The sequence below is a fragment of the Aulonocara sp. 'chitande type north' Nkhata Bay genome, linkage group LG1 (assembly GCF_057382095.1).
Source record: "Aulonocara sp. 'chitande type north' Nkhata Bay isolate Kocher_YH1m ecotype deep benthic linkage group LG1, A_spYH_male_GT1.1, whole genome shotgun sequence".
NCBI classification, from domain to species: domain Eukaryota; kingdom Metazoa; phylum Chordata; class Actinopteri; order Cichliformes; family Cichlidae; genus Aulonocara; species Aulonocara sp. 'chitande type north' Nkhata Bay.
In genome coordinates, this window is record NC_141344.1 from 33,178,740 (window position 1) to 33,195,053 (window position 16,314).

The 16,314-nt window shown below is 38.6% G+C and overlaps 1 protein-coding gene across 2 annotated transcripts in view; it reads left to right on the plus strand.

Moving 5' to 3' along the window:
* The window catches only part of mapk8ip1b (mitogen-activated protein kinase 8 interacting protein 1b), a 45,499-nt gene that overhangs the window by 17,232 nt on the left and 11,953 nt on the right, over window positions 1-16,314 (plus strand). For both annotated transcript variants that reach the window (XM_086294320.1, XM_086294311.1), the window contains exons 2-4: window positions 264-375; window positions 10,473-10,730; window positions 15,049-15,130. In XM_086294320.1, the coding sequence (XP_086150446.1) occupies window positions 264-375; window positions 10,473-10,730; window positions 15,049-15,130 (452 nt within the window). The remainder of the gene's footprint in view (window positions 1-263; window positions 376-10,472; window positions 10,731-15,048; window positions 15,131-16,314) is intronic.

Genomic DNA, 16,314 nt, shown 5'->3' on the forward strand with positions numbered 1-16,314 from the left:
AGATCTGTTTATCTCTTATAAGTATTAATGTAGATGCCTATGCTTGTTATATTTTGGTCATTTATAGCGACCTATATTCAAATTGTCATTGGACTGAGCATAGGAGATACAAATAACTGGGTCAACAAGAGATTCTGAGATGTACTATGGCTTGAGGATTATATATATATATATATATATATTTTTTTTTTTTAAATATATATGACTCATCTATGCGCTATCCTCTTCTTGTCCCTCTCACCCTAATCTACCCTTTCACTCAGGTTGACCCATGACATCAGCCTTGATGAATTTGAGGACGACGACCTCTCCGAAATCACAGAGATCACAGATGAGTGTGGGATGAGCCTCAATTGCAATGGCCCAGATATAAAGGTAGGATGGCCCCATGAAGAGCTGCTTCTTGGCAGATGTCTTGTCATAGCTGCAGATGTAGTGTTCATCTTCAAGTTATTCTTTATCAGCTGCTGGTGAAAAAAATAATCAGCAGCTCTGAATGAGAGCTGCAGTATACTAGAGGATCCGCTGAGTTATGTAAAGCTGGGTTGGAGGTTCAAATTGTTTGTGTATGCTATTTGTCATTTATAGAAAGCATTCGTGAGTCCTCCTGCAAAGATTATGACATTATTTTTGTGGTGGGACTTTGGGAACTTTCTGAGTGTCTTGGGAAGCTTTTAAGTTACATCAGATGGTCGTCCACTTGAAAAGGCCGCTGACAAACAAGGTCAAAATGATCGTACACCAAAGCCTTTTAACTTTATCTAACAAAGTTTTAAAAAAAAAATTATATCGTATTGTACGTTCCACTCATGCATAACCTCCAGTGTTATTCGTCAAACTCATCATGCGATCCTTCAAAAATTGGGCTTGCCTCCTTTCGGTGACACTCTGTCAAAGTTTGAGTACAGCTAAGGGTCAGTCTCTCCTCTCTGTAGTGTTTTGTAATGAACAGCTGCTGCATTCAGCTTCCTGCCAGCAGAGAACAGGAGCCCGAGGCAGACAGGCCTGACAGACGGTGTCGGAGGCGCTCGCTGAAAGAACTTTGATTGTGATCGCATGCGATTGCCCCGATCCATCCTGGGCATCTAAATAATTCACTCTGAGCTTTTTACTGTTTGTTGAAATCCACCAAGAGTTTTTTTTTGGGAGTTTTTATTTTGTTTTGTTTTTAAGAATAGAAATGAGGGGGTCACTAACAGAACTGAGTAAGGAATATATACATGTAACTATAAGAGAAATAGTAGTGGAGTGGTGCTGAAGGAGAAAATAAATAGAGTTAAATTTGTTATTCTGTCAGATCATCATCTTCTATTTAACTCTACTGCTGTAACCAAGGCAACTAGAGGGCGAGAGGCTTTTCACAGGGCATTTGTGTGAGTAAATAAGATTCTATCTTTCTTTTCCTTTTTCATTATTTCTGTGAGTTATATTTTATCATTTTAGTGAGGCAGTGACTTGACTGATGGGACAAAAATGACTCTAATAATGCAGAGTGGTGGGAATATTTTGGGGTTTTAAAAGCCAGTACTCTTTCACACAGTACTCTTTTTTTCTTGTCTTGCTATCCTGGGAGCTAATTATAGCTCACATTGCTGAATGTGAGCACTTTTTGCTGGAAGTGTCTATGTGTGTGAAGACAGATGACTCATCTCCTTGAAGAGCCTCGCAGAATCCAAAATGGCCCCATGGATGGCAAAAAAGACAAATCTCACAGCGCAGCCAACAACAAATCTCACGTGTTGTCACTCTCAGGAAGCGCAAACAAACTGTTTTGCTGCTGGAAGAGACAGCTCACTGGTCCTAGTAATGTCACTCCCCTCCATTTGGAAATCTCGTGTCCTTTGGTCTAATTTACCATATACCTGCAGTTCATTGCAGTTGGCGGGATTTTGCTGTGCTACAGCAATTCAGTTGGGTTGACGTCTGGACTTGGACTGGGCCATATGTTTTCAGTCTTTCTATTGTAGATTTGCTTCTGTTGTTGTGATCACTGTCCGGTTGCATGTGCCAGTGTTGGCCAAGCCTTAGCAAAGTACAGTCATTCATTTCTCTGCCATGGTGTTATAATTGATATGGGGTGATTAGGGTTTGTTTATTTTTCTCCAAATGTTATATTGTCCATTATGGCCAAGCATCTTCACTTTTGGACATCTAAGCATGTTTGTTTTAGAGCAAAGCATTTGGCATACATACATCATTTTACATATCTAGTCTAAGAAGATTAACTTTCTTTTGGAGCAAGGAACTGGTCGAAACTTGCAATTTAAAGTTAAGGCTGTTAAGGTTCTATAAGAATCAGGAGATTGTGATCCGCTCGCACTGCTTCTTGTTTATCTCCTCAGTATGTCAACCAGTGATTAGGGGGCAAAATAATTGCACTGTTGTTTTATTTAAGAAAAAAAGAAAGAAGGACAGAAATGCAATCCCCTTATTGTGCAATTTTCTTCTAATGACAGTACAGATCCTGTAGGAGACCATTTAGGCTAAAAATTTAGATGTTACTCAAAAGTTAAGGTATAGTTAGTGTGTAGATCGCATATAGTATATTGTTCTTGTTCTAAGATCATTTTAGCAGCTATATGTTGAAGGAGAAAAATTGCAAAATGTCCAATTTAACAATTTCTTGGCGATCTTATGGATAGATAACAGCTACAACAGTCACACGCTTGGAATTGAGTCCAGCGCTTAGTGAATTGTGTATTTAACAATGCTGGTTTCCCGAGCTGTACAGTACATAACCGGACAGAGTCGTATAATCTTTTGTGGTAGTCAGTAACAAGATGTGTTGATTTTCTGAGTGTTTTCTATATCTTGCAATGACTCACCAGTGAGGATGCAGTTTGCTTTTTAGATGGTGTTGAACCTTACACTGAAGGCACCTAGCAGAATAAAGGAAATTGTTGTTTTTGTCACCAGCATGAAATCGTGACAGACACCAGACAAAGGGAGGTTGTAGTAATAAAAAGAAAGATGTCACAGTGTTTATTTTTTAACCACTGCTATTTTCATTGAGGTTTTTAAACCACTACACCCACCCCACAGTTGTACACAGCTTGATTCTTTCAGTTCATGTTTTTTGTTCTATATTTGTCTTGAGCCCAACTTCAATCCCATCACTTAAGACTAAAGGAAGCTGTTTTTAGGAAACAACCTCTGATGACAAATAACAAATGTAGCCACTGGCTAACAAACATTTTTCGTTAAGAGTTGGCAGAGAACAAGTTACACATAACAGAAGAGATTTACCAAGTGGCGAAGAAGTCATTTATTGAAGTAGTTGATTGCTTAGTTTTCAACTAATTTTCCCATTTATAAGTTAGATTTAACAAAAAACGTATTTATGATTAAGTTTAGAGGTTTTAATAATTTTATAAATTATTTTGGTAATTGATCATAGAATCTTCTAATAAACAAAAGGTACAACAATTAAAACAATACCCAACAATCTACATAGTTTCAGTAATATAGAAGAGGAGCACTTTGGGCGTGGTATTTAGTTGTGCTAAAATGGCTAATGTGGCTATCAGATAATTACTACAAGTTAACATGTGCACCAGCCAGGGTAGCATTTATAATACTGGATTAATACTTCAGTGTTCTTAAAGTAGATGCTTTCCTCTTTAAATTCCTTTAGCTGTAAGTGATGGGAGGGGCTCTGTGCTTGTTGTGCCAGTTGGAGGAGGTAAAGATGGCAATTTTTAAAAAAATCATTTTTGTTGCAAACGATTAATTTAGTATTTAAACATTAGTTTTATTATCAGTTAATATCTGAGGTTTTTTGACAACCATAGTAGACACAAATTCAACAAATGGCATATCATCTTCCTCAGTATGCTGGAAGTGTAAATGTTCAGCTTTTTTTAAATGACATTAACCATAAGAACCTTATTAGCCACTGATTTGGTCTTTGTGTCCTTCTTTTCCACGTCCTTCTAATTTTGTTCAGTTTGTCATGTGAACTATGATGTGCTTGAAAACATTTCTTGTAGAATGTTTAACCATGGAAAACAGAAGCAAGGATCAAAGACTGAATCAGCTTGATGAAACAGACTGACATTCTTTATGTTTCAGCTGTAATCACAGACCTTAGGGGCACTGCCTTGTCTTTGCTTCTCATTTTAAAGTGCACAGAGTTTTAGAGGCCCAGTCTGTTTTAAAAATTTATGAGGAGGCAGGGCAGCTTTAGAATATTTGGTAGGGAGCCCTCACACACACACACACACACAGAGCTGAATTCATCAGTGATCTCATCATCCGATGGGAGACTGAAAATGTATCTGGTCTCATCAATAATGAACGGTCACATGGAAGGAACATCACACACACCAGACATGTGTGGTGCCTGCCTGAGTAGGGGGCCACAGAGGTGTGCACTGTGGTATTTGCTCGGTGGGTGGATGGACAGTGGGCTAACAACATTATAAGGACAGAAGTTTTCCACCTGACCTTTTAATCTTTAAGTTCAGGTGTTTTGAGTCCCATTGCCACAGGCGTATACCATCAACCACATAGCCATGTCTCCTCTGGGGCTTGTTCAGTCCTGTAGCTTGGCTGATTAAAAATAGGCCCAAATTGGCCACCAGAGGCAGAAGTAAGCACAGATTGAAAGTAGTGTTAATAGTGGTAGGAACAAGATATTTTGTACAGTACTTCAAATAATTGATGGGACGGGATCCACCCATTCTCATCTGCTTATTCTTATCAGGGTCGCGGGGGGGTATCCCTGGTACCACAGGGCAAGATGCAAGGTTCACCCTGGACAGGTCCCCAGTCTGTCGCAGGGCTAACACAGGGAGACAGATGGGTGTGTTTTTTTTCCTTCTGTATCAGAATCTCTCTTTGATTTATATCTCTTTTTATTAGACTTGGGTAGAAAATATATATATTTTTCCATAATTTCCTGGCATTTTATTGGGGTATACAGTATATGATAATAAATATAAACTTAATATAAAAGGACATAAAAGCTGAGCTAACTGATATTAATCATTGTAGCTAACCACGTGCATTTCACCCATAAAGTCTCTGCCATCTGGAAAACAACACTCCTGCGCCTGAGGAGATGTCATGATCAACAAGATTGTAGGTATATTTTTGAAGAAATCCAAATTACCACCAAATAGGCCTGAATTGTTAGACTATTTAGGTGCTTTTATCCCAAAATGTTCTTCTCAAACAAAACTTCTGCTTCTTTTGCTCTTATGACAATGTAAATAAATAGATTCTTTGATTCATTTTTGTGGTGAACACACAAACATGAAACAAAAGTCACTTGTTATTCCACAGTTAAGAAGCTTCTGTTGAAGAAGACAGAGAAAATGGGCTTTTATCTAAATTAGTGTGCACATGGCTATTGTGAAGGGTTCTTGAAGGGTTAATGGAGAGCAGCTGATGTCCAGAATGAGACTTAAAGATATTTAGTGCTTCTGAGAGACATAAAGTGACAACATGCATTATAAAAATCAGTGAGAGAGAAAGGGAAGTGCTTTCATGCCCAAGTGTAAGGGTGAATGGATTTGATTAGGAGTCATTTGCTGTGTGTGGATGGCTGAAATGTCGTATGTCAGGGTGGAGTCAGATAGGATGGCCAGTTATATTTAAGTGACTGCAAAAACACACAAAAAGCAGCATCTACACACAGATTTACCACACATGGAGAATCAAGGCTTTGTATTATGTCTAGATTCTGCTTTATTTATATTAAATTCACTTGCTTAATGTAAATATTTGAAATGATTTATTTTTTTATTTTACAGAAACAAAAAGAGAAAAACCTTTTAGAGAAAGTTGGAAAAATCTGAGCTATTGAACTTCATAAAAAGGTGTCATGTCCCTTGTGTGTTATTTTAATTACTGATATTTGTAATGCACTGCAATGCACTTCAACAGTATTGTCTTAAAATATAAGGTGCCCATAAAAATGTTTTAAAGGTGAACCTGTATAAATAAGTATCAGTGAAACAGATCCCCTTAATCCAGAAGGGTAGAAGGAGAGTGATATACTGAGGGAGAGTGAGGACGGAAGCAATAGAAAATAAATGGAGCAATGAGAGAGAGAGGGAGTGAAAGAGGGTCTAGCAAAACACCAGTGGAGAAGCAGACCCATTTCCATGGCAACAGTGTTTCTCTCACCTACTGCACATGTCAAAGCTGAAAATACATGCAGTGTTGGCACTTATACACACACAAACACACACACGCACACTGCCCCCATGGATACCGCTCACGTCATCTCATCCACACATGGTAACAGTGGAGAGGAAGCTGCTTCATCAATGCAAACAGAAACAGGAGAAGCCCTGTTTGGCTCTGCTACTGTTAATAAAGAGCAACTGATATGACAGCAGTGTTCTGATATTACCTTTATGTATTCCCATTGACATGAACAGACGCTTACAAGGCCCGACCCTCTCCTGCATGATTCATTTAAGCCAAATTGATATATATATATAGATATCTATCTATCTGCTCGTTTGTTAATAAAAATGAAATAAAATGCAATACTTTACTGTATTTTATAAGAGCAGAGTGAAGCCAAAACTCTGGATTTGACAAACACATACAGGTCCTTTCAAAGTCGGTGTGGTTCAAATGTTCTCTTTCTATATTTTATTTTTCTGGCATTCGGTTTGCAGCTGAGCAGTACGTTTGGGGTGATTTGACATTTTCAGTCTTTCCTTGTGTTTCCCCTGCTCCGGCTGCTCTGATTGGGAGAAAGAAGAGCATCACGTCTTCAAGGCAGCATCATTTCCTTAGTCACTGATCCCCTTGTCTCCTAGCAACAGGGGGCAGGGCTCTTCAGAGTCCAGTAATAATTTCTCATCATAAACAAGAAGAGGAGAAGAGCATTTGCAGGCTCCATTAGGAGGCATTGATTTTTAGCAGGTGAAAAGGTGAAGTGAAGGAGAGTGAGGGTAGACAAAAGAAAAATATTGGTGGGAGGATTGTTGTTATTAGACACAGACAGACACTGACATGACGTTGCTGCCCTACAACACAAACTCACTGCTCATCACATGCCACTTACAGGTGTTTGCAGTGTGTGTAAATGGTTGGTTGGATATGGCTGTAGATTAAAGATGACCAATTGATAATTGGATTGTTTAAGGAATAGATAGCTGGATAAATCATGACTGCATATGAACGATGAACAGTAGTGACCATGACAACACTAGCTGGGAAGAAGAGGCAGCGAAGGCTGCAGGCCCCAAACTGTGCCCTGCTTGATCACCGGTATTACTATAAGTCTAGCCATAGTTTACAAAATTGACATCAAACTGTATTAAAAAAAAGCATCATTTTCCCATAATCTCTGCTGTGAAAAAAACACAGGTTTAAGACATCAACAACATCAGTTATTTATAAACAGTATAACTGTTAGACTGAATGATGAAAGGTGGTATATAGATGGGATGGGATAAATGCCAGCTAGACTGAAATGGATGGATGAATGAACAAGAATCGAATATAGAACATTAGACTGCTGGATGCTTGATAAATGGGTGGATAATAGATTGATGGAAGATTATTAAGTGGATAAGAGGATGGAAAGGTAGATAAGCATACAGATAGCTATGTAGCAGGAGTGGGCAATTAATTAACCGAGGAGGTCACATGAGAAACTGGACCTGTTGTGGAGGGCCACACCAATAAACTGATCTCAGATCTGCTCAGTATTAATATTATCTTAGAGTGACCTTCAACAGCAGTCCCAATCCCCCCTGTGCCTGATCCCTGCTATACAGGATGATCAAAAAAGGATTAAAGATATAGTCAGGCATTAAAAAAGAATTATACTCATAAATATACATTGAATAAGGTGTGACTGTGTCTTCCAACAAATTGATGCATTCTCACAAATAAAGAATTAATCTAGTAACACTATAAGAGCTGTAAGCCATCATGTTGCCCAGCCACAGTTGTGGAGATGGACATGGATGTTCTGTCTAATCACATTTTATGTATGTGGCTGGAGACATATGTAGCATGCCAAAGATGGAAGGGAAGAAAACTTGTAGGTGTTCAAGTTGCAGGGAGGAACATTTTAATTCATGGCTGCAACTTCAGACATAAGATATGAAGGGTCGTACCTATGTTTTATTGTTTTATTTATGTGTTTTCACTATGTGTTTTCACTATGTGTGTGAAAACACATAGGAAAAAAGACAATGATATCCTCTTCCTCCTCACTTCAAGCCTCTTCCCATGAACTTAAGTCATGGCTCTGTCACATGTAAATGCATATAAACATGCTTATTGCAAATATTGTTGCAGTTACTTATTGTCAGCATATTAGACATGCAACCATCCGATCTACGACAGCTGGCATCAAGCTGACTAAATAATAAAAACACCTCTAGTAGAGATTACATGTAAACTCACACTCCAAACATAGAATTCATGATTGTCTGCAATCTAAGATTATGGAAAATATATATATTTTTAAATTTTTACATGTTGGTGTCAGTCCTTTCTTGTATCATCTTTGAAAGTAATCCATGGTCTGATATATACTCGGCAGTAAACAACCGATCTCCATATACAGTTAATATCTGCATCTTGGCAATCTTTGTGTTTGGCTTATGTCTGTATTTTTAAAGGAGCTTTTATTCTTGCTTTTGCCCTCGTTTTGATTCAAAACAGTTGTATGGGTAAATGACTAAACCATATAAGTCTACTAAATGTGGACTGAGTATGAATGCAATTAGATGAACATTTTCCACTTTAGCTTTTGGCTGTTCAGCAAACCATTATAGCAGTCCTATTTCAAAGACAGGCAGGCTTCTTTCTTTCTTGGGAGTGAGAGACCTCTGGATATCTGGGATGAGTGTCTCACTGCATACAAATGTGCTTGAAGGCAACACTTAGCCAACAGAAATGAATTAACCTCCATTCCATTCAGCAACTGTTACCTTACAGTCTGCAACAAGTAAATTCGGTTAATAGGAGTGCTGTCTGTTACAACAAAGGTTTAAATCTTTACGATATTGGTTATAATACATTCCTGGTACTTGTGATTTCTCGGTGTATGAAGTATTTACAGAACAGTAGCTTATTAAATTATGGGGTTTTTTTCTCTTCCTCACAGTTTCCTTTGTGAGGTTTGTTTCCTAAAATAGTTTAAGGTGACTGTGACTGTGTTTTGTATGGCAGCTGAGAATTACACCAGTGTTTCTCCTACCATTGCCTTGAGGGGGCGATCCAGTACTGCAGCCTCACCCCACAGTCAGCCTAGAGAAAACACCGTTAACTTTAATCTGGACTAGCACAGATGTTTAAAAAGAATATGACTTGGATCCAAACTAAATTTTATAGATGCTAAAACTGACAAAACAAATGAACAAACAAAAATGAATAAATAAATAAATAAAGGTTTGATAATACTATATTACTTAGTATCAAAAATAAATGTTATAGCATTAAGTTTAATTAGGTTTTAGTTCTAGAGCAACTATACTGTTTTTGTTTCATTTTGTTTTTTTGCTCATGTCTCTCAAATTGTAAAAACGAAATAGATTATTTTAGATTCATAACTTTAAATAACTCTAAATAACTTTTTTTTCTGATTGTGCTGTAGAAGGTGGCAGACCTCCAAAACAGTTGTTCAACATTGTTCATGTTCTTGTTTTATTTGCATTTGTTTTTTTACAGGTTTTTCTGTATGTGAGGCAAACAGAGAGCACTAAAGACTATAATAGGCTTAGCAACGACTTGCCATGTGCTGTGTGTGTGTCTGTTTTGTATGTGTAGCTGCAGGGATAGTGATGATAAGTGAAGCAGACTGTACTGTCCCAGTGCCCTCTGACTTACTGTCTCTCAAATGCTTTGCTTGTGTGTTGTTTCAGCAGCAGTGAATCTCTTCTTCTTTTTTGCCAACAAACTCATATCTTGCACACTGTGTATGATTAGCGTTAGAGTAAATAAATGTGCCTAATTTTCCAACTCTTGTTTTATGAATTGATTGTTTAGCCTAACGGAGTCATCGATTTTCAGAGGTTTCATCATCAAAGCAATTAACAAATTGATTCAATTGCAGTGCTGCACGAAAGGCCAGAGGTATTATATCTGTTTCTTTTGGGGGCGTGAATATTTTTAACAATTTCCTGTTTCCAGGGTCAATATCATGAATTTGTTTTGAAATTTTTGTACTAATTTTCTTAATAGAATAGGTTTCTTAGCTTTAAAAGTAAAAAGATAAAATGAGAAATAGCAGAGCAGATTGAGTTTTTACTCTAACCTCATTACTGCAGGTAAATTCTGTCAGGTAGAAAAGCTTGATGCTAGAAATAGTCCGTCTCAGCTTTAAACGGCACTGTGTGTTGGCAGTGAATGTGTTCCTGTTGAAGACAGAGTTGCTTCCAATTGGCTAGCTAAATCTCCTCATCCCATCCACATACACTCTCTCTCACTGTCTTCCTCTCTCTCTCTCTTCCCTGTCTTGACTGATGTCGGGCTTATTCCAATCCCTGCAGAGCCGTGTGAGACGAGGAACCAATAGCATGTCGGGGAAGGCGGAGCTAGGAGCAGTCGGCCAGCTTCAGGCAGAGATGCTGCATTTGGACCTCATCGATGGTGCTGACGGTTACCGCGGTGACAAAGAATCCTCGAAGGCGTCTGCAATTTCAACTCCGCCAGTCACCAAGGACCCTGCAGCACCTGTTACCATGGATACTTACCGGCCCAAGAGACCCACGACCCTTAACCTCTTCCCAATCGTGCCACGCACACAGGTATAGCCTGAATTAACCTTATCCTCTCGCTCTCTCACACACACACACATTCACTCACACAGTTAAACAGTTTGTGGCAGGTGGACAAATATTGATGAGTAATTCTGGAGGACTGTGGGAATGTTTCAGTGTTTTTCTTTCAGTGTTTTTTCACTCCACCTATATTGGAGCCTCCTCTCGCACAAATATTATGTTTGAAATTGTAAATATAACTGGATAACCTACTTGACATCACCACTGGATTCACTACAATTGCTTCTCTGACAGGATGTGTTTTCTCCACTGAACAATAGCCTCAACTGTCATTTCTTTTTTTCTATTGGTGCCCGTCTCTGTTTGCTTCAATGGCGCTTGAGCTCGTGACCATTCGTGTCTGTGTGTGTCTGTGTGTGTGTGTCCATGTAAATCAATCTAAGTGAGGACCAGCACTAAGAAGGAAGACATTTTAGGGTAGTTTTAGGCTTTAGTTTTGGAATGGGAACTAAAAAATGTAAAGTATCGATAAAGAGCAGCGGTGTAGCCATACAAATGTGTGCAACCATGTTCGGGTTTACTGCGACAGTGAAGGTGTGTTTAAAAAATGTATTTGCACTATAGAGCACACATTTAGATTTTTCTTTTTTTGTTCAGTAAAACCTATGAATTAAAAATTGAGCATTACAATCTGCTAATTAAGTTTTGATAATGACAGTGGTATAGTTATGGTTTGAGTAGGTGGTAGACATCAGAGTGAAAGATAGTGATGAGGGCTGAAGTACTTTGTTCAGATAAGGAAAACATTATGACTTGGATCAAAAGGTTATAAAAGCCTTGGTTGTCATGGTAAAGTATGAACTGATTTGGTTCAGATAGTGTTTGTAGTTTGTTAATAATTACTTATTGAGTTACTTGAAGTTGAGGTCCTCATCTTATTGTTTTCTTGACTCCCTCCTTTATATCCGTAATGATTACTAGACCAGGACATTCATCATTATAGCCTCTTGCTAATACGTTGATCTTCTTGACTTGAGGACAGTGTCCAAGTTCAAATAAGACACATCTAATGTGCACAAAATCAAAACCTTTAGCTAGCTCCAGGAGATGTTTCAACACCTGCACAAGCGTCACTGATGTTTCTTTCAGTTCTGGGAAGGAAAAGTAGCATGTAGTGAGTGGATTAGAACTTGTTAGGTGAAAAGAGCTTCAGAGAATATGGTTGGATGAACAATACAGATACTTTGCCTTATAACCGAACAAAATACTATAAAATGGGCTAAAGAGTCAGAAATAATGTTACATGATACATTACACTGTTAATTCAGATAATAAAGGATTTGTTGCCATGACTTGTTAATGTGATGGAATTAATTTGAGAGAAAAAAGGCAAAACCATGTCATTCAAGAAAACAAATTAAATCATTTTATTCATGTTTACATTTGAATTCTAGAAATATTTCCTTTGATTCACTGAAATGTAGAACTACCTCTATGTCATATACATAGTAATGTATACAGTGAGTGAGTTTGGCCTCCTTGAGTGCAGGCAGTCAGCGTGATCAGCCAAGCGTCTACAGCCTGTTTGCCTTTGCTTTGCACTTGATCTGGAAGCAAAGTCTGCTCTGCTCAGTGCTCCGCTTTGTTCCTGTAGGTTGTTTGAGCTGTCAAAAATGAAAAGTATAAAGGAAGTAATTGGTCTTAGTTATGTTTCAACTGGGGAAATCTTCTTGTCTATTCCAGCACTGTTCATTTTTACCTTTTATACAGCAACTAGAAAAAAAACATTTAAACCAGTGCTGAAATACTTTACTGTTGAGGTTTCTTTAAAAAGTTTAATACATGCAATGAAAGTGAAGACACAGATCAACAGGCTGCATTTTATACCAGATAAATTCATTAGCAGTTGCGGGTGTCGCGTTTTTACTTAGATACTTATTATTTAAAATACTTTTTGGTCATAAAAAATATCATCAGGTGTGATCAAGGAAATCGGGGTAATATTATGTTTTAGTAAAACGAAACACAAAACAAAATCTGTGTCTGAAATACCATCAAAATTGATAGATTGAGAAGATCACATGGCATTATAAAAAAAAAAACCTGATCTGTCATCGCTGAAGTAGATTTATTAAAGTATTGTTCTGTTATTGAGACAGCATGGCTAAATCAGTTGAGGCAGAGGTGACAGTGAAGACTTTCACAGTGTGCATCCTTACACAGCAGGAATGAGACAGAAGATTTAGGATGATTTCCAGTCATTAATGTTTTTTCTCAGACCTTGAATTGTTAGAAGATGAGTAGGTTGTGTACACTGGGCGACTGTTTCCAGGTCAATGAGTGTGCAGAAATGCAAAAGTATACGGCATATTTGCTCTGCATCGTTTTGCAGCGAGTCCCATGTCTGAACAAAAGCATCTCTGATCAGCGTTAACACACTGAGGGTTTTTTCAAAAGCAGTATTTTTTAATCCAGTAATGTCAATAGTGCCACACATCGAGTCAGACTGTTAAGAGGTTGAATTTCATCATTTAAAAACCTTTTTTCCTTGTGCAGTGGTCAAATAAATGAGGTAAAATTAGTTTTCTTTACCCATTTTAAAATGAATAACCAGTTCTGATTCTGTCCACCTTTTAGTTGTTATAGTATTTGAAATATCGAGTAGTCAAAGATGCACAGTATAATAAATCTTTTGCAGTACTGAGGAGGGTGCTGCTTTACAGACTGTCTCCACTTTTGCTTCCCAATTGAAGTGATTCAGTGGGCAGAGAGACAGATGTCCCTCCGAGAAAGGATTAATCTAACTCTAATTACTTATCGGGCATGCTCCATATGTTGAAGTGCATGTGTGTTTGTGTGGCAGTGTGACTATAAGGAAGGTCTGCTTAGATACCAGCAAGAACAAGTAGCATGTTGTCATTTAAAATTGATTTATAAAGTTTCAAGCTGACCTGGTTTTAATAGCTAGCTCAATTTGCAATGAAATTCATGCAGAAAATCCAAATATGGCAGGGTGACACAAGATGCAGCTGTGATAGGCTGAGACAGCTGTCAATTAAGGCGCCCCATCTCATTCATTCAGCTTCCAAGGTCTCCAAACACTTCAACTTGGCAAGCTTGTGTTCTGTTGTATCAAATTCACACAGATTTTAGTCATGGACTCTGAGTCCTCAGATATATGCAGTTGTTTCCTACCTGCTGATTCACTCTTTACCATGGCAACAGCCCTGTCTCCGCCTGGTACACGTAGATGGAAAAGTGAGTCACACGTAGTGGGTGGACGGAGGAGGAAAAGATGTTATTTTGTGCGTGCTGTCGTCACAGGAGTTTCCAGCTCTCCATCTGTTAAAATCTCTGTTTAACTCTTCTGTTATCTACAACTGAGTGTTAAACCATAGTCTTTCTGTGGAAGCCGTTAAAATAAGCCACTGAGTCACAAAATATATCAGTCGTGATAATGATTAGATTCATAAGCGTGTTTGGCAGGTTTTGAATAATTCCTTTTAAAACCTATTTGGTGGCTAAATGCCAAATTTTCTGGAAACACTGCTGGCTTCTTCGGCCTATTCTAGATGCCATGATCAATTAGTTTATTGGTTGCTGCATTTTTATACATATATTTTAAAAAGAGATTAAAACATGGCTTAAGAACAACTTTAATATCATGCTGAGAAGTGTTTCAGTCACTGTGTTGTGACTGATTGTGGGTGTGGACTGGATGCACTGAGTTGTATTTAATTCAGCAGAGATGTCACTGTGAGCAGCCACACCCTTTATGATCTGTTCACCAATCACTGATAAGCTGCTCTTTAAATGACTCCTTTCATCAGTGACAATGATCAGCAACCTCTCTTTTTCTGTACTTATAAATGAAAGTGTCATATAGATACCACAAAGATGTTCATATAGATTTTTGTAACAAGGTTGATTTTGCTTTTATTCTTTCTTGATTTCCATATTTAGAAATGTATAGAAAGAAAGGAAACCTCACAAGTTTCATGACTTCAATCAGCAATTACCCCCCAAAACAGCCTAAAGAGGCTGTCTGACTGCGTGAGTGTGTTTCCCAGTGGCTTGTGTAAATGTCAGGTCCCTTTAAATGCACACCACGGAGCATGGACAAAAGAGTTCCTGCTCATTCAACAGAATAAAAGGTTTGTGTGTGCATGTGTGTATATGAAGTGAGAGAGAAGCGAGAGGAAGAGAGAGACACACACACTCACACACAGAGAAGTTGTATATGTTGTGTCAGGATCCAGAATTCAGTGAGCAAACCCATCTCTGTTCCTCTTTTATCCATCTGTTGTTCCTTCTCTCAACTTCCTTCCTCTTCTTCTTTTTTCAGGACACGTTAAACAACAACTCCCTTGGTAAGAAGTACAGTTGGCAGGAGAAGGTTTCAGGCTCATCCTCGCCCCTTAAAACAGGTGAGCTTCCCCACATCATGTTTATGAGTCATGTTTTAGTTTAGACACATTTTCTCATTTAGTTGATGGTAACTGGGATGTGCTGGCCAGAATCCATTGTTGTGTTAGTAACATTCAGTCAGTGTCGGCGTGTGTGATTTGCATTGAGTCTGACAGCTTGTGTGTCCCTCTGAACCTTGGGGACACTGCTCAGCCTTGGATTAGCTGCTGGGACAAGTTGAGCTAGCTGAGGCTATGCTGTATATTGTGCGTGTTTGGAAGCCAGCTGAGGCTTAAAGCTAGCTAGAGGCTGTCATAGCCCATTGATGCTGTTCTTTGAAGAGCACCATCCAAAGCTAGAGTAACCAGATTCACAGCCAACAGTTAGAAAAACGTAAATATTAGGTGTTAAGTCGACCTTTTAAAGGCAAATCTGGGTAACAAGCTTCCAAATTCAGGCGAAATGAACTTTTATGTTCTATTCAAGTAATAGGGACAAACTTTAGAGCTTTTAAAGCACATTGTTGTGAGATGATGCCCTTTTATTCCATGCCCTATAAATTATATAAATTGAAATAATGGCAAGTGTTACAGTGTTGCTGTCTGGGTAGTTTGGTTTTATTTGGATTGGATTGAATTTCATTAGGTGTGACTGCGAGCACTATAGTCGATTTGTCATTTGATATGTCAGACTCACTGAAAAAAACAAATGTAAATCTGTTTGCCAGATCATTGCTCGTATTCATGCTGCCCCGACGTCATGCCAGCGCATATTAGGAATGGCATAGGCACCGATCGGTTTTCTATCGCCCATTTGCTGGGAGTAAGGGCGCCCTCCGTTTGCGAGGTGCGCCTGGTGCTTGCGGCACAGGGAGGAGAGGGCGGGGCGGCGGGGGATTCTCTGGCTGGCTGGAGCAGCATCTAATAACCAACTCGCAAAATAAAAACAACCCAACAAACACGAAAACACCAGACATTATGATACAGACTTATAATTTGCACCAATGTTTTTTCGAAATTCTGTACGTGAAAAGTGAGCGCGAGAGCCCTCGGTGCGCCTGCTTACTGCTGAAGTCAAAGTAAAACTTTGTCATCTCCGCTACATACAGTACAGTAGGCTTCAGTTACAGCAGTGCAAGTAAACAAACAATATATATAAGAAGAGTAAGAAAATAAATATACACTTTAGGACTCGGGGTAAAGGG